Genomic DNA, 20,678 nt, shown 5'->3' with positions numbered 1-20,678 from the left:
GAGAATAATGATCAGGAACATCCAGAATGGGAATTTCTCACGCTAAGAAAGAGGGAGGAGAATCTCCAATGGTAGTACAGCAAGAATATTTCAGCTTTTTCCTGTTTCCTTCCTCTGTATTCCCTTTGGCTCTCTCTCTTTCTAGCTTTCTCTTTCGTCAGACACACTCTGTGGCAAACTTAAGCCCCAAACCACAACCTTGAGAAATTCCAAATGGATTTTGTCAGCAAGGCCAACACCCCCCCACCCCTGCTCCCGGCACACGCACTGGGCTCAGACCCAGACCTGGGGTCAGTGAGGAGAGTGGGAGTGTGCAGCCCACAGAGTGGGTGGCTACAATTTCAGCTTTTACTTAGCTCCACTGGCAGTCAGAGGGAGGGAGAAAGACTGATGAACTGTAAGTGAGGCCTCTAGGCCTCCTTCAGCTCTGGATGAGCTCTTTTCCCTTCGCCTTTCAAGTTGTTGGGAAGCTGGGGAGTGGCGGTGGCTGGCTAATTGCCAGCTAGGCAGTGCCCCCCCCATCTCTGCTCCTGTGGGAAAAACCCAGTGATGCTGCAGTGGACTCTAGACTCCAGACAAGTGAAGGACAGAAAGCCTGGGAGATTCTCCAGTCCAATTCGTCAGTTTATTTTATTTTATTTTATTTTATTTTATTTTATTTTATTGAGAAAGAGAGAGTGAGCACGGGGGGGGGCAGAGGGAGAGGGAGAAGCAGACTCCCCACTGAGCACGGAACCTGACAGATATGGGGCTCCATCCCAGGACCCCAGGATCCGAAGGTAGACACTTAACCATTTAACCGATTGAGCCACCCTGGCATGGCCCCATCCATCAGTTCTGACTCAAATGTCATGGTACTTGCTGCTAACCATATTAGGCTGTCACCATTTCTGTCCTTCTGTAACACCTGGGACCCAGCCTCAAGAGGATCTGAAGTCTCAGGCAGGAACACTGAATTTCTGCCTCCTGTCAGAATCTCAAAATGCAGGTTGGTGTGGTTGGGGCAGTGGTGTGGGGGGGTGCAAAGCATAATTTTGGTGGTTGGTGTGGGGACATAACTTGGTGGGGTGCACATTTTAGGAAAAGAAATGGAAACAGTAGTCATGTGGAAGTATCACAGTCCCTGATCCAAGATTCTGCAATAAAACTGAAGAAGTCTTCTGCTATTTGCAACACAGAGCTTAGCGGGGCAAAAGCCCTTAACAGCAACAGCCCAGGACATACACAACTCTCTTTGTTATAAACATGCTCCTTGTTAACCAGATTATCCATCCCTCACCATCTTAAATTAGGGTCCTCTTGGCTTCACATTCTAGGGTCATGTTATTCTCCACATTAGAATAAGAGAGAAAACAGACTGGGATAAGAGGAAGAGAGTGGTGAAGGTATACACCAGGGATTGATGGGGACGAGGGATAGACACGGTGTGGCTATCTACCAACCTGGTTCTCCTTGAAAGGGACAAGAAATAAGGCAAAAAAAAACCCAGAAAGGCAACAATTTTGGCTCAGGCCTTAGGGAAGAGCTATGTGTTCCCTTATACTGAAGAGAGAGGCCACTTAAAGAACCTTCTTCTGTTCTTAGTGTTGCTCGTGCCCTTCTTCTATCACAGCGGAGACTGTTCCAAGGCAGCTCTGCGTGTCTAGATCAGGCGCAGAAATGAGTGTAGGGGAAGTGGGGGTGGGCAGGAGTGGAGAAACATGGGTGTAAAATCTCTCATTTTCCTTGGGATACTAAAATTCATAGTCATCTAGTACACTCCCTCAAACCACACCTCTGAATATTAGGCTTCCACCGTTTGTCTTTCACTTTCCAACACTTTCTAACTGGACCAGAGTCCAGTTCTTTCCTCAGTCTCAAATTCATCACTCTCTCTCCTTTTCCTCATGGGGGAAAGGATCTCCTCATGATCTCCTGATTCAGACCCCTGAGTAACCTGGTCTTAGCTTGGGAGTAGTGAGTAGCAACAATGATGCAGCGAAGGCTCTCAGGGAGATGCATCTAGCCATGGTTAAGAAATAAAAATGTTGTCTGGAAGAATAGGGTGGGCCACAGCAAAGGCTCTTCGCTCATACCCTACTCCTGGCTTTGCCTCTCCACCCAGCCCCTTCCAGTATGGCCGGCACGCAGCTCCAGGCCTTAAATCGCAGGAATGGCCCCGGAGCTTGGGATTCTCACCTCAGTGCCCACTGCCTCATCCCCACTTCCCGGCTCCCGGCTCCCGCCTCCGCCGCCCGCAGCCTGCAGCCCCCACATCGGCCCCCGCCCAGGCTTCAGCTCCAGCACCCGGCTGCCTCTGCTGCAGCCGCTGCCATGGTGATGGATCTCGCGAGAACTGCCACTCGCTACCGCGCAGTTCTCGCGCGATCGGGGAGGTGGGAAGTATCCCGGTCTGGGGGTGGGGGTGCGCCGCACAGCTCCTGTCGCCGTCGCGGCTTCCGGTGCTAGGTGGAGGAAAGGAAGGAGGGAGCTGGGGAGCGGGGCCAGGGGAGCAGCCTTGCCGAAATCGGCTTGGGGGAGTCGGAGGGAGCGGAACCAGTGCCGAGCGGAACCTGCGGGGGCGGAGGCGGCGGCTGCGGCGGCGGAGCTGGGAGCAGGAACAGGTGAGGGGCTGGGGAAGGAAGGCGGGTCCCCGTAAAGGAGAGGCTCGGGGTGGGGGCTGAGGAGATATACCCCCCCTCCCTCCGGCATTGCCGGGCATGGAGCGGTGTGGTCCTTCCCACCCGAGAGCTCGGGGAGGGGGCGCCGGGCCAGTCTCTCGCCTGCCCCCACATTTGAAGGACGCGGAGCTGGGGTGGGGGTGGGGGGCACACATGAATTTGTGCTCTGCCTCGCACGCGGGGGCGACCCGGGCTGCAGTTGGGTTCCCCTCGCCTGCAGGAGGTGGGTTTACGAGGGGTCGGGGTTGAGGTGGGGGAAAAACAGTCCAGAGAGAGGTGATGCGGGGGCGGTGATGACTGTTTCGTATCCTTTTCCTGTTAAAGGGCTAGGGAATGCCGCTTTTTCCTACCCTCTCTTCTGCTCCACCTTAGTACTAGGAGACTAGAGCCTTGTAGCGGTGACACCCTGTACTCCCTTCATGGGGCAGGGGTGCATAGGGGGTTTAGGGATCAGTCGGCCAGGCAAGCTAGTGGGGCAACCCAGGGGCACTATTCCGGTAGAGGTTGCGCTTTGGGTCTTGGGAACCGCACGTTGGTCAGAGGGCAGCAGGTGGGGACCGGGAGGAGAAGAGGCAGAAGAGGGTGGGGGGATCAGATCTTGCTAGGAGAGGAGAGGTGGTGCCTTCCTCCCCCAGGCAGAGCGGGGGCGGTCTCACAGGAGGAGGGAGCAGCTTGTCGCTGGCTCTGAGTTTGTGTCTTCCAATCCGCTTTCTTTCTTTAGGAAGTACCAGGATTCCCGGAACAGAAAATGGAGCCATTGCTTACACCAGTGTTTGAGGGAAGGAGGGGGAGGTGGAGTTCCCTGTTAACCCCGGCCACTTGCATAGCAAAGTGGTAGCTCCTCTTTTGGGGGAGTTCCCTTCTTTCTTGGTTGTATTACTGCCGCTCTCCGTCTGGCCAGGCCAGGAGGAGTGTGGGATGTGGTCAGGAGTGAGAAGAAATAGTGAGGTCATCCGGTTGAGGGAGAAGCGTAACTCAAAACCTGCCTCTGCTGCTGTTGGATTGGGTCACCCCTGGTCTATGGCATGAAAGTTTTATGGGTAGGAGATCTGCTGCAGGAGTCTGATTGCTTGGGTCCATGCAACAGGACAGAATCTAGTCTCTGCATACTTTTCTCCTCTGGCCTTAATCAGGTGGTGACCATCTTTGCTGCCATTTTGTCTTGAGCTTCTTGGGGTAAGTGTCTCCACTTGATAAGACCGGAGTGGAGCAGTGAATTGGTTATTGCACATTAGACCTGAGTTTGAATAACATGTCTCTAAAAGCTCATTTTAAGAAAGAAGCTGATCCACCGAGGTCACCTTTTCACAGAATGAATCATTGACCTTGGATTTAGCTGGGAAGGGCCCCCTGTGTATCACATATTTACATACTTCCTGCCTACCAGCATAGAATTATTATTATTATTATTATTTTAAAGATCTTATTTATTAGAGAGAAAGCATGAGCAGGGGGAGAGGCAGAGGGAGAAGGAGGAGCAGGTTTCCCACTGAGCAGGGAGTCTGATGTGGGGTTTGATCCCAGGACCCTGGGATCGTGACCTGAGCTGAAGGCAGATGCTTAACTGACTGAACCACCCAGGCACCCCCCCAGGATAGAATTGTTACCTTGGGTCGTCAAAAATTTTATGTATAAGTCTTGTTTTTCCAAAGAGAGGAAACATTTTGATCTCAGGGATTGGATTTCATGTTGTGTCTCCCACAGTGCCTAATGCAAACAGTAGGCACTCAGGATGAATACAGGATGTGAATGGGTAGGACTCAACAAGCTTTCTGACTACAGTTTAAGGAAAGAGAAAGAAACGGCTTGGCTGTCAGGGAGAGTGCCTGGAGATAGCTGAGTGTGAGGGTACAAAGGTTCTTATGCATTGTAATTAAGAAGTCTTGGTCTCTCCACCTTCCTAAGAAGCACAAAACAGGCATGGATAATGGAAACTAAGAACCCAAAAGAAAAATATTACTAGAACACAAAGTTATTATTTATCTGAAATCCCAGATCTCCTGCTTCCCCATTGTGGGCAAAGGGGTCTCCGTTACATGTTAAGTCCTTCAGAGTATTGTCAAAATTGGAATTCTGGAGATTATGGAGGAGAGAGCCAATGTAGGTATGTGGTGCCTGGCACAGAATTGGTGCTAGTGAATGGTAGCTGCTAATATTAAACGGAATGCAAGTGTAAAGGAGGGGTGACCGCAGGCTGGAAAGAGTGGAAGCGAAGTCTCAAGTGCACAGATGATCATATCGTGTGTGTTCATTTCTGCTACTCTCTTTCCCACTGGAGTCATAATAAGAGGAAATGGACTCAGAGGATAGTGGGTGGGATTTGTTGCTCAGAAGGAGGAACTTCTTTAAAACCAAGTTTGTTAAAGCTGAGTAAATAACGGGGAAGTTGTGGAATCTGCTTCCCCATACACCTTTAGAAATGGATGCCAAGTAGCCCGAGTCTCAAAGCGTATCACCGTTTTTGGCTCTCCTCACCATTTTTGTTGCAGGTCAATTTAGAGGCACTGTGGTATGGTTATTCAGAGTATTTGGAATCAGACAAAATTGGGTTCAAACCCTGCCTCTGCTAATTACTAGTTGTACGATTTTGGTGAAATTGTCCTCCCTTAGCTTCATTTTCCTCATCAGCAAAGAGCATGATAATGATGGTGCCTACTTCATAGTATTGGCCTGAGAATTTAATGAGATAATATATGTAAAGTACTTAGCACTGTACAAAGCACATAGTAAGCCCCAAATAAGTGTTAGTTGCTATTAATAATCATCGTCATAATAGTAATAATGATATGAGCACTCAGGGCTGCCTTAAAGGAGAGGAAGTTGACAAAAGAATAACTTGCCGCCTGTGTAGAGGAATGATTGTTACCATGACTTTCTTTGCTGGTCGTAGGCTTATGAGCAATGAAATCTTTTTTCAGCATCGGCTTCACAGAGGCAGCTCCTGCTGCCTGAGTGGGAGGTGAAGCAGGAGCAAGGCAGGGGCCCTGAACCATCAACTTGGATGCAGGGTGAGGACGTGGGGGCTCAAGAATAGTGTTCATGTTAGAAGAGTCAGCATGATTGAAGTAATGGTTGACTTCTTCATACAAGAGCACTCTAATTGACCAAGGTCGGGGATTTAGGTTCCTGGGTCCCTTTATTTTAGGTCTCAGTCAGTATTTCAGCATCCTCCATTTCCTGGGCCACTCTTTTCATGTAGTCATATCTCCTTTATTTTTTTTTATTTTTTATTTTTTTTAAAGATTTTTTATTTCTGTGACAGAGAGACAGCCAGCGAGAGAGGGAACACAGCAGGGGAGTGAGAGAGAGGAAGAAGCAGGCTCCCAGCGGAGGAGCCCGATGTGGGACTCGATCCCGGAACGCCGGGATCACGCCCTGAGCCGAAGGCAGACGCTTTTAACGACTGCGCTACCCAGGCGCCCCCAATCAGTCATATCTCCTTTAAATGTCTGCCCCTGAGTATGTTTCAGAATGTACTGTATTAAGGTTCAGAGTTGTGATATCTGTGTAATTCTATCTGCCGTACCTTTTCAACATCTGTTGCAAATATAGGTAGAGTGCCGGTAAAGCTTTTTGATAATGAAAGAAACAGGGAGCATTTGGAAGTTCCACAAATGTTCGAAGGCTTGCATTATAGTCTGGGAAAGAACTGATGGAGGTAGGGATTCCGTGAATGTTTTAGAGCTTTGCATTGGACTTCTACAAAGGATCTGCTGTGCCATATGGACCAGAAGGGACATGGCTCGGGATTTCACGGATCCACCATTATCACCATATTCCGAAAGAAAGGTGAGATGACTGGGTATAGCAGATCTCATCGTACCCTTCAGCTCTTGCATTACTGCTGAGAGCCTGGTATAACCCTTCCTTTATGAGCTTTGACACTAGAGCGCAGGCATGGATGTTTAAACTTCAGCATGATTTAGGATGCAGGAGAACATTTGCTCTCTGTTGTAGTGGTTTTTGACCACGTCTTCCTCTTCTGTTAAAAGCAATTAAATGTTAAACCTTATATAAAATCTCATTTGAAGTCTAATACATTACATGGATAAGAATGGAGCTGCTCTGGTGGTAGTGTAGAGGGGAGGAGCATAATTAGAGCCTTTCATGTGGTTCCCCCCCCCCAAGCCTGTGAATCCCATCCAAGGAACCCTAGGACTCTGAGAATATAGTAACCATTTCTTGAGTTTGTCAGATACAGGAAAAAGATTAAGGATCACCTATAGAATACTGTCTTCCTCAGTCTCAGAAATACTTTACCACCATCAGTAGAACCGTACTCCTCAAAAGCAAGCACGTTAGTCACTAGCTACAGATTAGTCATGGTGCTGGGGACATGAAACATGAGTAAGGCATGGTCCCTGCTGACAGGGGCTCATAATTTAGTGCAGTACTTCCCTAACCTTTTGTCGTTATGGCATACACAGAACATGGTAATAGTGAGACAGACATAGTGCTTGCAACCTGAGATAACTGGCCCTTGGGCTCTAGCCGCCTTAAGCTCTTCCTAGCCATTCAGTACCGATGGGATGTATGGCAGACCTGTCATGCATTAAAGGCACATTATTTGGAAAGCAAAACAGACAAATGTGAACAAAACATACTATGGTAAGTCCTGGAGTAGGAGTGTGTTTGAGGTGCTAAAGGATCACAGATAACTCTTCTCCCCAGGCTAGGTAGTTCCCTGTTTTCTGAATCCTTAGACTGCTCTGCAATGGTGGGCCTTGTCTAAACCATAGCTTCCTGTGTCATTTGTTCACCAGCAGTTCCATCTTGACCTGTGAAGTGGGAACTTGACTGGGGCAAAGGTTTATTAGGGCTTTAGGCTGACTACTTATGGAATTTCAGTGCTTTTGTAATTAAGAAAGCATAGTGAAACATCAAAATAGTAGAATCCACAGGATTTAATGACTGATTAAATATAGGAAGGAAGAGTAGAAGAGTCAAAGATGATTCCCAGGTTTCTGGCTTGGGTGATCTGGTGGCAGTTCTTTAGCCAAGAAATACAAGAGGAACAGATCTGAGATTGAAGATAATTTGTTTTTATTTTTTATTTTTATTTTTTAAGAGATTTTATTTATTTGAGGGAGAGGGACAGAGCATGGCGGGGGGAGGCGGAGGGAGAGGGAGAAGCAGACTGCCCACTGAGCAGGGAGCCCAGTGCGGTGCTCTGTCCCAGGACCCCAGGATCATGACCTGAGCCTGAGCCACCCAGGCTCCCTGAAGATATTTGTTTTTAGATTAAACTTCAATTTTGAGGTGCTAAGGTATGAAGCTTAGGAGGAAGTTTGGGCTGAGTATTTGGGAATCGTCTGCACAGATGGTAACGTGGAGCCCTAAGAGAAACCAAGATCCAGGTGACAGCAGTTACTGGCTATCTACCCAAAGAGCCATTCTTTCCCTTCTTGCTTCTAACAGAATGCCTACTCTGTTCAGATATTGGGGTGGGGGGTATAAAGATACCCTTCCCCAGCCCTAGGGTATGAAAACTGATCAGCCTAAGGGATGTGGGCATTCCATTTCCCTTGCCAGTGACTGAGTCACAAATGGTCATGTACTGATTCTAGCCAATAAGATATGGGGAATGTCTGCTGGGAGCCTCTGGGAAAGTTTTCCTAAATCTTAAAAAAAGACATATGGCAACATTCTCTTGTCCAGCCTTTTTTTTTTTTTTTTTAAGATTTTATTTATTTTACAGAGACAGCCAGCGAGAGAGGGAACACAAGCAGGGGGAGTGGGAGAGGAAGAAGCAGGCTCACAACGGAGGAGCCTGATGTGGGACTCGATCCCAGAACGCTGGGATCACGCCCTGAGCCGAAGGCAAACGCTTAACGGCTGCACCACGCAGGCGCCCCTCTTGTCCAGCCTTTAAATGTTGATGTAGAAGAATGAGATGCTGGAGTAATTCCAAGAGCGTGAAGAGACAGACATAGGAACTCTAGGATGTCAGAGCAGAAAAATGGAGAAAATTTGGGTCCCTAATAACACTGTAGAGCTGGTGGATTAAAAAAACAAGTGTTCTAGCTCTAGATTTCTGTGCGTGCGTGTGCGTGCGTGTGTGTGTGTAGGGGAATATACGTAACACAATTTACCATTTTGATCATTTTTAAGTGCACAGTTCAGTGGCATTAAGTACATTCACACTGTTGTGCCGCCATCACCACCATCCATTTCCGGAACTTTTTCGTCTTCCCAAACTGACGCTCTGTGATTGTTAGACCATAACCTGCATTTCTGCTCCCTCCAACCCCTGGCAGCCACCATTCTACCTCTGTCTCTGTGAATTGGACTAGGTGCTTCATATACATGGGCTCATACAATTTTGTCCTTTTGTGTCTAGCTTATTTGACCTAGACTTCAAGCTCTGTGCTTTAATAAATCTACAGGTGTGTCTTCTGTCTTTTGCAGCTGTTGCTACGCTGACTGATGTATCTAGGGAGACTGTGTACAGTGGAGCAGGAGAAAAGGCCAAAGGCAGAAACTTGGGGGCACATCAGCATTTAAAGCAGCGGGCAAAAACAGAGGCCAGGAAAGAGAGTAAGAAGCAACCAGAGGGGCCAAAAGGACATCAAGACAATGAGACATCATAGACACCAAAGAGGGAAAAAACATTTTAAAAAAAGGGAGAAAGGTCAAAGGCTGTAGAAAGGGCAAATTAAAATAAGGCCTGAAAGGGGCGCCTAAGTGGCTCCGTCAGTTAAGTCCGACTCTTGGTTTTGGCTCAGGTCATGATCTCGGGGGTGAGATTGAGCTTCACTGTGGCTCTGCGCTCAGTGTGGAATCTGCTCGAGATTCTCTCTCCCTCCTCTCCCTCTCCCTTTGCTGATTAGCGTGTGCGATTGTACTCTCTAACTCTCTCAAATAAACAAATAAAATCTTAAAAAAAATAAGGCCTGAGAGATACCTATTAGACTTAGATACTAGGCATTTGATGATATTCTTACAAATTAGAAAACATATCTAGCTAAAATTAGGTTCCACTTAACAAATAACAGTGTTTAGGCTCAGGCCAGAATCATTATGCCAGTTTCCCTTCTAGTCTGAGATGACTCCAGTACAGGAGAACCTGAACGGAGGCCACATTATCAAGCAAAGAAGGATCCTAACTTACGCTGACTGATTGGAGAGACCCAAACACCTGGGAAGGGTCTGGCTTTTCGCATGGACAGCCCTTTTCCCGTGGACAATGAGCAAGTGAGTCAGAACAGAGAACCAGGTCTGTTCCAGAATAGGTGGCCAGATAAAAAAGTGACTAGATAAAAACTAGACTCATTTGTCTTTGGAACATTCCGTGGCACCGCCCTCTAACCGAAGCTTTCAGCTTGCCCTATTCTTAGAAACTGACCAGCTTACAACCGTTCCATCTCCTGATAGTCCATGGCTGCTCCAGTGCCTCTAGCTATAGCCTTGAATATTCAGAGCACTATGCTTTCTTGTTTTAACATTTTTTAAATTAATTTTAAAGATTTTATGTACTTATTTGAGAGCGAGTGCGCACAAGGCAGGGGAGAGGGAGAAGCAGACGCCCTGCTGAGCAGGGAGCCTGATGATGCGGGGCTCAGTCCCAGGACTCCAGAATCATGACCTGAGCCTAAGGCAGACACTTAACTGACTGAGCCACCCAGGCGCCCTGTTTTGATGTTTCAAATCTGTCTTCGTTTTTATTACCACCTGTGGTTAAGAACTTTAGATTTCTCAGCTGTATTACTGTACCTCCCACATGGTCTCTCTGCCTCAAGTCTTTTCCCCTTTTAATTTATACCCTAAATGACTGCCAGAATGGTCTTTTTTTTTTTTTTTTTTTTTAGCAAGCTTTACGCCCAACATGGGGCTTGAACTCACAACCCTGAGATCAAAGTTGGATCCTCTACTCACTGAGTCAGCCAGGTGCTCAGAAAGAATGGTCTTTCTAAAGCACATACTTGATCACGTTACTCAGTGTGGCCTTTATGGCCCTTCACGATCTAGTCCCTTCTTATCTCTCCAGTGTCGTCACTTCCTTTTACTCCCCATGCGGCACCCACATAAACTGACTCCCACCTGCACCTGGCTTTGGCTAGTAAAAAGTGCTGTCTCTCACTCAGGGCTTTATGCCTTGGACACACTGTTCCCTCTCCCCCACCCCCTCTTCTTTATTGTTTGATTACTTCCTAGTCTTCCATTAGGAGTCAGCTCAGGGGTGACCTGAGAATCATGTCTGGGAATTGCCCTTTAGCCCTCAGTCTTGATTAGCTGCTCCAGGTTTCTGTCCCCATAATACTTCGTGTTTATTCCACTCTTACCCTCGTGCAGTTTTGTAATTGTTTGCTAGTCTTTCCCACTGACGGAGTTTCATGGAGGCAGAAGTTGTCTTCCTCACTGTATCCCTAGTTCTGTATACTCAGTAAGTGCTTAGTGAACGAATGGAAGCTGACATCAGAAGCTGTTTCTCGGCTTTGGGAAATCTCTGAGCCCAGTAGAAGTCATTGAGATATTAATCTAGGAGTTCTTGTGTGCTTGTGATCACCGTGCTCTTGAGACAAAAACTTGGAAAGTTTATAGAGGTCACAAGCCAGCTGTGCTAAGGAAACTAAATACAGGCAGACCCTGCTTTTGTTTCCTTACGTTTTATTGGTCTGCTCCACTGGCTGTACTAAAAATAGCATCTCTATTAGTGATATCTCAATGTGAAAATTATCTGGGAACAAAGCTGCTTTTAGTGCTCCCTGCCTGGCAGCAGAGGGCTGGGGAGACCTTGGTCTTCCTTTCCCTGGACCCATGCAGCCTGAAGACGAGGAGGTGGTGCTAGATCAGAAGTCCCCTCAGAGGTAGGTGTCGTGGGATGCAAGCCCGAGTCAGCCACCAGAGTCAGGTGGGGGGAGTTGTGTGTGGCACACTGAGTATGACTCTCCGAACCGCTTGGAGAGTGAGGCAGGCATGTTCCTGCAGCACACACAGCCAGGATGGCTGAGCGGTCCCAGCAACAGCCTGCCTCTCCCGGGGGGGTGGGAGGATGGGCTTGGGGGCAGTAAGTCGTCAGTGAGGACATCCTCAGATGAAGCCTAAATCAGGCAATGTGCTAGATTGAACTCCTGCAGTGTTCCACACAGATTGTACTGGAACACACTCTTAAGAGCTCTTGGTATTTGTACCACTGATGACACAGTTTGTGACTGTAAAATAGAATGTTGAGATATACTTTTTTAAAAATAGGGATATTGCTGTAGTCCATTTTTCATCCTAAGCCACTCATTTTCAGCTTTAACTGCTGATTCCTGGTTTCTCACAGCCCATGGAACCCTGGCATTTTGCCCTATCGACACAGGAGTGCCATCTGTAGTAAAAGAGAGTAACTATAGGCTGTACTGTACATAGGGAAACAATCCAGGGTTTATGTGTTTTTTTGCCATTCTGCTTCCCAGAGCTTTTTCTAGGAATGCATTGTGGGTGAAAGTGAAAATCGGCTATGTAACCCAAGATTTGTGTTCATGACACAAAGCTGAAAGTTGCCCCCTTCCTCGTGGCAGAGGCAGAATGCTATCCAGTAACAGGGACAGAGAAAGCCAGGACAAGAAAACGAACCCCTGCTTTGGAATGCTCATCTGAGTCCAGCTCCTGATTATATTAAAGAGGAGTCAAAATGTCCACTAATTTCAAGGCGTGGTGCTGCCCCCAGAGGACACACACGCAGTGACTATGTGGGCATTTCATCAGTTATCCATCAGGCCCACTGCGTATTAAATGGCAAGAGAAAATTCCACTGATTTTAGTCCTCTAGTCCTTTTGTGGTGTTTCCAAACCAGTCTTGGGGTCAGCTATGGCGTGAAAAATGGCCAAGAATTGAGAGGGTATCTGAGAAACCATCTGTGCATTACACAGAGATACCAAGTACTGCGAGGGGAAAAGAAATGATACAAGGACATCCTCAGAGCAGGCTTAAATCAGCCCGTGTGCTTGGTTGAACTCCTGTAGTGGGCTTGGCACTGGGAGTGGGGACAGATCCAAAATAAATAAAAGGCATAGTCCTTGCCCATGGAGAATACAGTTAAACTGTAGAGACAGTAAATGTACAGACTTCTCAGAGAAACAGCTCCACGAGGTAGTAAGTGCCACATGAGTGGCTCAGATAATTCAGGGACCTGCCGGGAAAGAGAAATAAGTGTAACACTGGGATCAGCTTTTGAACCAAGACGTTAGCATGCTAGCTTAGCAAAGAAACAAACCAAAGGACAGCGTGTGCATGTTTTGGGGCGAGGGCTATTTTTCAGCCACTCACGGTTGGTAATCCTTTGATCAGCAATCGGCTCATTCATGAAGGGCAGCAAGATAAATGCGTGGTATAAATTCAATTCAGAACCTGGGCCAGAGCCTATTACCAAAGCCTTAAAGCAAAGTATCATCTAAAGCTGGAGAAGAGGAGACCTGAGTAGGAAACAAGATAAAGACTAGGAGGACTTGGGGAAGGTTTAAATTTCTGGAGGTGAGGGTGGCAGAACCAGAAGTCTGACTACTCCAGATTGCCAGGGTTGATGGAATCTGACCTTATTAGCTGGGCAGGTGTCCCCTCCTGCCTGGGGATCCTCCAGGATCTGTCTGCCTGGGTGGGTTTAGGCAGGATGGGCAGGAAGGGTGGCTAGTGGGCGACTTGGCTGAAGTTGAGCCCTAAGGTGGAGCCAGGTCCTCTCCCTGGGGTGTGAGCCTCTCGGTCAGGGGCAGGGCTCATCTGAGGAACCTACCAGGAGTACCACGCCTGGCTCATTAGTGGATGTCTGGGAAGGCCTTTGAAGATGAAACACTCCATAACACTCATTGTTTCTGTGTTTTGGACAAACTAGTACTTTGGTCTCCAGGGGCTGTCGATCTGGCTCCTTTGTACTAGTCTGGAATTTGCTGCAAACTGAGGGGAGTAGGAAACAAACAAACAAAACTGAAATAGTTTTTGAGAAAACAGCTCAACTCGCACTAAGCCCCCGTGCTTTAGCCTGTAAATCAGATTCCTCCCCATCCACCTTTCACAGTCTTGGGTTTGGGTGCACTCTGTCTTGACCTGTTCCTTCGCCTGCTGGGTTTGGGGTGTGTGTGTCTGTGCCTCTGGTTCCCAGACTCTGTAGAGAATGCCAGCAGCTGGCATATGGTGATTGCTGAATAAGCTGCCCGCTGACGCATGTCTCCCGCGGGCACAGAGAACTGGCTGCCATGGGCGATTCTGAACGCCTATTTCATTGTCTCAGAGATGCATTTCTGTGGTTGTCCTGTGCCATAGAGAAGGGAGGGAAAAGGAGAGGGAATGAGTGACTCTAGGATTCTGTCTTTTGGAGGCAGTGGGTGGGGTGGGAAGATGGACGTTTTGTACCTTCATAGTGCTTCCTACCGCCATCTTCATTTTTCCAGCAGATATTTGTTCAGATCCTAGCTGCTCAGTAAGGTCACTGTTAGACCCTGGGAGTTTTAGTTCGTTCGTTCAACTGCTGTGTACCAGGCACTATTCGAGGTACCGGGAACACAGCAGTGAGCACAGTAGATAAGGAGCTGACATTGTAGTGGGAGAAAAACAGTACAACAAGAAACAAATGTGTGATGTGTCTGGTAATGATAAATGCTATGAAGAAAAACGAAGTGGGATAAATGGGGTAAAAAGAGTGATGTGCGTGTATTAGAGGTGGTTGTGAAAGGCCTCTTTGATAAGGTGATATTCAAATGGATACCTGAAGGAAGTGAGGGAATACTCCATGAAGGTTATCTGGGAGACAAGCATTCAGGGCAGAGCGAATAGCAAGTACAAAAGCTTTGAGGCAGGAAAGTGTTGGGAGTTAAAGTGGAGTAAGCCAAGGGAAGAGTAGTAGGAGATCTGAGAGGAACAGGGGCATGCAGATCGTGCAGGACCTTGTAAGCCACGATATGGCTTTGGATTTTACTGAAAGGGAGACAGGAAGCCAAGAGAGGGTTTTAAACAGAGAAGCAGCATGACCTGATTTTGGTTTTAAAAGTAGTCTGGCTGCTGTGTGGAGAATAGACTGAAGGGGGTTGAGGAGGAGGCAGGGAATGAGGTGACTGCCTCATTGCAGGTGAGAATGTGGAGAAGCTGTCCTTGGATGGGCCACGATGAGCCTAGGAATGAGAGGTAGCGTCGGTACGCTGTTGTATGAACAGGGCGCAATTTTCACCTTATTTCTTCCTGATTAATTTTGGTGTGTGGAAGAAGGTGGAATCGCAGACATATAGAAAGGGAAGAAGTGGAGTCTCTTGATTGGAGCGTAGACCTTGGGAACCTGGCAAGCCCAAACCTTGTCAGGAGTCACAAAGAGCCACTCCTCATTCTGCTCCCTCCTCTCCCAGCCTTTCCAGGAGTCTCAGGGTAAGGTTGGGGGAGGGAGGGGCATTAATGGTCTTGCAAGGCCCTGTATGGTACAGAGTGTTAGAACTGAAGGAACTTCAGAAGTCCTCTAGTTCAGTCCCCTCCATTTATAGGGGCAGATATGGCTGGGTAGAATAACTCGTCCAAAGTCACACAGGTACATTGTGGCAGAGCGGGGGTCCTGAGTGTTCACGGCTTTGTCTGCGCTCCCAAAGACTCAGGATGTGTCTGAGTGGGACTTGATCTTCATAGCTTGTTTTGAACTCCAGCCATGACTTTGGCAAATCCCATTTACACGAAATTCTGACTAGCAGATGGTGGTAATGTGTTTGTTTCTTTGCCTAGCATCGAGTTCTCCATACCAGGGACCAGGCCAAAACCAGACTGCCACTGCTCCCACTTGAGCCGTCCTGTCTTCAGAAAGTGGTTGCTGTGATCATGGGTAATATCTTTGGGAACCTTCTGAAGAGCCTGATTGGGAAGAAGGAGATGCGCATCCTGATGGTGGGCCTGGACGCCGCAGGAAAGACCACCATCCTGTATAAGCTGAAACTGGGGGAGATCGTCACCACCATCCCCACCATTGGTAAGGGCACAGCTTAATGTAGGCTTTCGTGCCAACAGCTGGGTCAGGCAGGGGGCCTATTCCTAGATCCCCCACCTGGCCACCAGGCAAGTCCATGCAACTTGGGGGGATTCAGGGAAGGATGGTTATTTAACTTACTAGCAGGTGCTGGGGCTGCCGTTTGCCCACCTACCCGGGCCCTCTCTGATGCGGGAACTTCCGCAGCCTGGCACTGAACAGCTGCCCTCAGGCACTGAGCTGGTTTGTTCTCTGTGTTGTTTGGAAAGCGGGTGAAAGGCTTTGATGTTCCTGCCAGAGGCCAGGAGTTGTTTCAGTTTAGATCCTCAGTGGCCCTGATCCTGGTTAAGACCTGCCTGTGGGAGGGAGAACGTTTGCCTTATAGATGGGGCTCCAGGTCGTTTGTCCGCTGGTTCTGCATTTGGGGCTCCAGGATTACAGCTCACTTTTTCTTCGCTGTGTTTCCCAGGCCCTACATTTTAGCTGCAGCAGGCTCTGATGGCTGAGGTACAGGAGTGGGGCTGAGTCATTTCTTTGCAGGAGGGAAAGGCAAAGACAGAATGAGCAGAGAAGGTTAGCTCATGTTACCAAGGAGATTGTGAACCTCCTGACTGGCCCTCCTCATCCTCTTCCACTTTTTCTCTAAGGTTTTCTTTTTGGCCTTTAGGCTACCAGGTGAGGGAATACTAGGCCATGAGGAAGCCTTAGCTGTCTTTCCTTTGCTAGGATCAGGGCCTTCCTGGGGGAAACAGAGACCACTGGGGTATTGTTTGCAGGCCTGGTGTTTGAGGCCAAGAGGCCATTGTCTGTTTTTTCCAAAGGGTTCAACGTGGAGACAGTGGAATACAAGAATATCAGCTTCACAGTTTGGGATGTGGGTGGCCAGGACAAGATTCGACCTCTCTGGAGACACTACTTCCAGAACACCCAAGGTATGGCATATGAATTGCCCAGCTTGGCATGGGTTGGTTAGGTGTGGCTGTCATTCTTGGCTATGGGCAGCCAATCCTTGCCCTGCCACAGCTCCTAGGGGTGGGAGAACAGGAGGAAAGGGAGCAGATGTTTGGAGGGTGTACCGAGGGTGTTGTCTTTCAGTGGTAGGGATGAGGGGAGTTCATCTGCTCTCTTACGCAGCCCATGCTCTGCTTCCGTAGGGTTGATATTTGTGGTCGACAGCAATGATCGGGAGCGAGTAAATGAGGCCCGGGAGGAGCTGATGAGGATGCTGGCAGAGGATGAGCTCCGGGATGCAGTGCTCCTTGTCTTCGCAAACAAACAGGTGAGGTTTCTCCCCACCCCTGGATTGGAGACAGGTCAGCCTGGCTGTGGAAATCATGGGTGTTGGGGCTCCTTGTAGGAAGTGTGGGGAATATGATTAGCTGGCTTCTTTATGTTCCTCTTCTTGTCCCCTACCCAGCGCTAATCAGCAACACTTCTGTCCTCAGGGATTGGTGTGGTAGATAGCTCAAATCCCTTCTTCATCTTCCTTGTTGTCTCCTTTAGTGGAACTGCCCTCACTCCTACAGGCAGGCAGACCTGATTCTTTGCGCAGTCTGAATCACTTCTTCACTTCCCTACCAACCCCATATTTGGTTTGCCCCTCCCCAGTGGAATGACCTTTAGCGCCTTGGATCTGTGGTTGTGGGATGATTAAATCCAGAGCAGCTCTTTAGGACCTTGTTCTGGTTCCTACAATGAGGGAGGAGGAGAGGGAGCTGGTACACATCTCTTTGGTCGATGGGTGCTCTAGAAGCCTTTGAAAGACCCTGAGCCTCCTTTTTGTGTGTCTCCCTCGTGCTCCAGGATTTGCCTAATGCTATGAACGCTGCTGAGATCACAGACAAGTTGGGCCTGCATTCCCTGCGTCACCGCAACTGGTACATTCAGGCCACCTGTGCCACCAGCGGGGACGGGCTGTACGAAGGCCTGGACTGGCTGGCCAATCAGCTCAAAAACAAGAAGTGAGAGCCAGGCAGCCCTGTCCGACCACCCCACCCACCCCTGACACACCTCCTGTCTCCCTGCCCCAGCCCTGCCCCTTCCTTCCCATTGCCAGTGTGGCCAGGGCCCTGGGTATCATGTCCGCATGCCCAACAAGAGCCTTGCCTCCCCTGCCTCCCCTCTTCTCCCCTGTCCATGACCAGTCCCCAGTTGCTGTCTTGATGATGAATCATTCCAATTTATCGGATTTAAAACAAAAACAAGGTTGTTATGGTTTCATGGGTGGCCCCCCCATCCTCTGGGGTTTGGGAGGTGGGGTGGGGTATCCTCTCCGTTCGCTTCGTTTGGCTCTGGTTGCTGTGCTCTTGGCATCTCAGTCCCTTCCCTCTCCCCACAGGTTCCTCTCCTACTCCCCATCTTCCTTTGCCACTCTCTCCCTGTTCTACATGGAAATTGCACGGGCCTCTCTCTGTGTGTGCGTGCATGTGTGCGCGTGTAAATACATGTATAGAGAGATATATATGCAGGGGCCAGGGAGAAGGGTGGAGGGGTGGAGTGCAGCTGGGTGCTGGGAGCCAGGTCACTGCCCACTCCAGCCTATCACCTGCCTCTCCCATGCTGGTGAGATAAAGGGAAGAAGGTAGAGGGAAGGCTGCCCCAGTCTTGCACTGGTTCCTCTCCTCTCTGCAGGTAGGTTTTTCTGGATGATAGGACGGATGATGGATTTTCCACCACCATCTTCCTTGTACCTCTCTCTCCACCCCGTTCAGGGCAGGGGGTGGTGTTTATCTCTAGATGACTGTTCCCAGGGAGATGCCATTGTGCCCTGCCTTGTTAGTGGGTAGGAGAGACGAGCCCACTCACTCTTACCAGCCCGGTGTTCAGCTGATCCTTCCCTCATGCTTAGATCTGTTCCTCGGGAGCTTGTGAGGAAGACGGGGGGAGCAAGACCTTGGGGCGTGTTTGGGATCCAGGGCACTGGAGGGTGGGCCTCAGGTTTTCCATCTTCATCCTCTTGTGTTATTAGGAGAAGTCAAGGCATGGATCAGTCTGTTCCTGCCTTCCCGTGCCCCCCCTTCCTTATCTTCTGATCTTGGGGACTGGGTGGTTCATCTGTCCTTCGTCAGAAGTTTCCTCACCCTAGTAGTCCTGCTGACCTGACCAGGGCTGGCTGGGTGGTTAAATGGGGAGCAGGGGAGTGGGGGTGACATAGCAGACCTCAGTTTCAATTCCCCTATTCTCCACTTCTTTCTTTTTCTAGTCCAGGATGTGCTGAAGGCTGAAAATTTTCTATTCTGTTTCTAGACCCTCAGACTATCCTGCTGTCCCTCCTCACTCCATCCCAGCAGTTTTCTCCTGCCCATTTCAGCCACTTCCCATGAATCAATTTGAGGGTTGGAGTGGAGGAAATTAAAACTCTGAAGTAGTTGTTGGTGCTGGTGGGATGCAGTGGTCTTCAGCGTCCTCCCACTATTATCATGTAGTTGTTCAGAAGCTGCTGCTACTGCGTCTCTCTGTACAGGGGGCGCTTGTCCCTGAGGTCCTGGCCCGGGTCCTGACTGCGGTTTCTGTGAAGCCGTGGCTTTTCTGTGGGCTCCTGTGTGTGCTGGCTGCGCCCTGAGCTCCAAAATGGCCGCCCATAACCTTTCTGCTATGGTCAGGGCCCAGGCCCCCCCGCCCTCCCCCCCAGCATGCCTGAGGGACCCCTTCCCAGAAGGACTGTCCCAAGCCCCACCCCATGGGGCCAGGCTTCCTGCCACCTTTGTCTGCACAGGCAGATCAGTACCCCCACCCTACCCCAGGTCGAACTGTGAAAGAGAGGTTCCAGGGGTGTCTCCCTCAGTGCCAGTTCCTTAGTGATGTACTATTTACACAAGATGCAGTGGGAGTGTGCAGGTCTCCTGATCTCTAGGCCTGTGTGTGTGTGTGTGTGTGTGTGTGTGTGTGTGTGTTTGGTGGCAGGGGTGAGGGGAGAGGTGTGCTGGAGCTTCTAGTTCATTTTAACACGTATTCACTCCCCTGACCCCACGGATGCTTCCCTCCACCGCTTTCCTTTGCCTCCGCCTCCTCATTATTTTGCTCCTGCTCCTGTGGCCTCTCCCTTCCTGAACTCTTTCCTTTGCCTTCTCAATTCATTCACTGCTGTTGCCTCTGTCTCCCCTTTCCTTGTTTCGTTCCTACTTAGGATTCCCCACTTTTGGTCTTTGCAGTAGCTGAGGATTTTGCCTCTTCTCCTGCCTCCCAGTCTGACACCCCCCTCCCAGTTAGATGGCAGTCCCAGTCAGGTTTTTCTTATTTAAGGCCCACCCCTACCTTGTTTTGGGGGGCTCCTGCGACGAGTGGGCCTGAGGGTGTTAGGGAAGCAGCCTTGGAGGTTGCCTCGGTGCTGCTCAAGGATCCATCCAGCAGGGGGCAGTAAGCGATCTTGATAGTATCCCTGGCTGCTAGGCCCTTGGCAGGGGTGGTCCTTTGGACATTCCCATTCCCCTAAAAGCTCTTTTTGGATTGGGTTCCCATTCCATTTCTGCCTGCTCCCTCGCACACTCTCCTCTGGTCGATTTAATTTTGTGTTTTCCTTTGTTACAGCCTTTTCCCCCTAGAGAGTCCCCTCTGCCCCCTTCGCCTCCAAAGTTTGTTTTGTGGTGTTACAATGGTAACTGCAGTTCTGGTTTTTCTCTTCTTTTTTTCTCCTCTGGAATGTAGACTGTATATGTTTAATAACTCACCTTCTCTCTCCTTGCCCAAAATGTGGGACACGCGATGACTGTGACCCTGGTTGGAAATTAAACTTGTTTTATGCAGCTTTGGAGCAGACCTTCATCCTTGATGTGCAGCAGCCATGGGACAGTATTTTAATGGTGAGGGTAGTTCTGTCTCTGGTCCCTCTGTCTAGACTGCTCCTTCTCTCAGCAGAGGGGTAAAGGTACACTTGACAGGCGGAGAGCGAGGTTATGGAGGAACTTAGGCTTCGTTCTGCACTGCTTACTACTTTCCATCATGCTCTGGAGGGGAGCTTGAATGAATTGGCGCCAGGATGTGAGGGCTTCGTGACTTTGCTCTTTTAGTTCTAAAGGATTTCATTCTGTTCTTAGCCTTATTTATCACCTGTTGGTAGACATGAGGGACTTCAGTGGCTAGAGGGCCCTGAACTTGGAGTGAC

At 49.2% G+C, this 20,678-nt stretch overlaps 1 protein-coding gene across 2 annotated transcripts; it reads left to right on the top strand.

Annotated features, from left to right (window-relative positions):
* Nucleotides 1-2,358: 2,358 nt before the first annotated feature.
* Nucleotides 2,359-20,319, top strand: ARF3 (ADP ribosylation factor 3). 2 transcript variants are annotated; one of them, XM_026501976.4, is made up of 5 exons: nt 2,359-2,603; nt 15,340-15,580; nt 16,399-16,509; nt 16,732-16,856; nt 17,381-20,319. In XM_026501976.4, exons 2-5 carry the CDS (start codon nt 15,433-15,435, stop codon nt 17,540-17,542), a joined length of 546 nt encoding a protein of 181 aa, XP_026357761.1. In that variant the 5' UTR covers nt 2,359-2,603; nt 15,340-15,432; the 3' UTR covers nt 17,543-20,319. The 2 variants fall into 2 exon arrangements, with proteins under 2 accessions (XP_026357761.1, XP_044241432.1); XM_044385497.3 differs by lacking the exon at nt 2,359-2,603 and adding an exon at nt 11,345-11,467.
* Nucleotides 20,320-20,678: the final 359 nt, after the last annotated feature.

The sequence above is a fragment of the Ursus arctos genome, unplaced genomic scaffold (genome assembly GCF_023065955.2).
Source record: "Ursus arctos isolate Adak ecotype North America unplaced genomic scaffold, UrsArc2.0 scaffold_26, whole genome shotgun sequence".
Classification (NCBI taxonomy): Eukaryota; Metazoa; Chordata; class Mammalia; order Carnivora; family Ursidae; genus Ursus; species Ursus arctos.
This window is presented reverse-complemented; position numbering and strand designations above follow the sequence as displayed.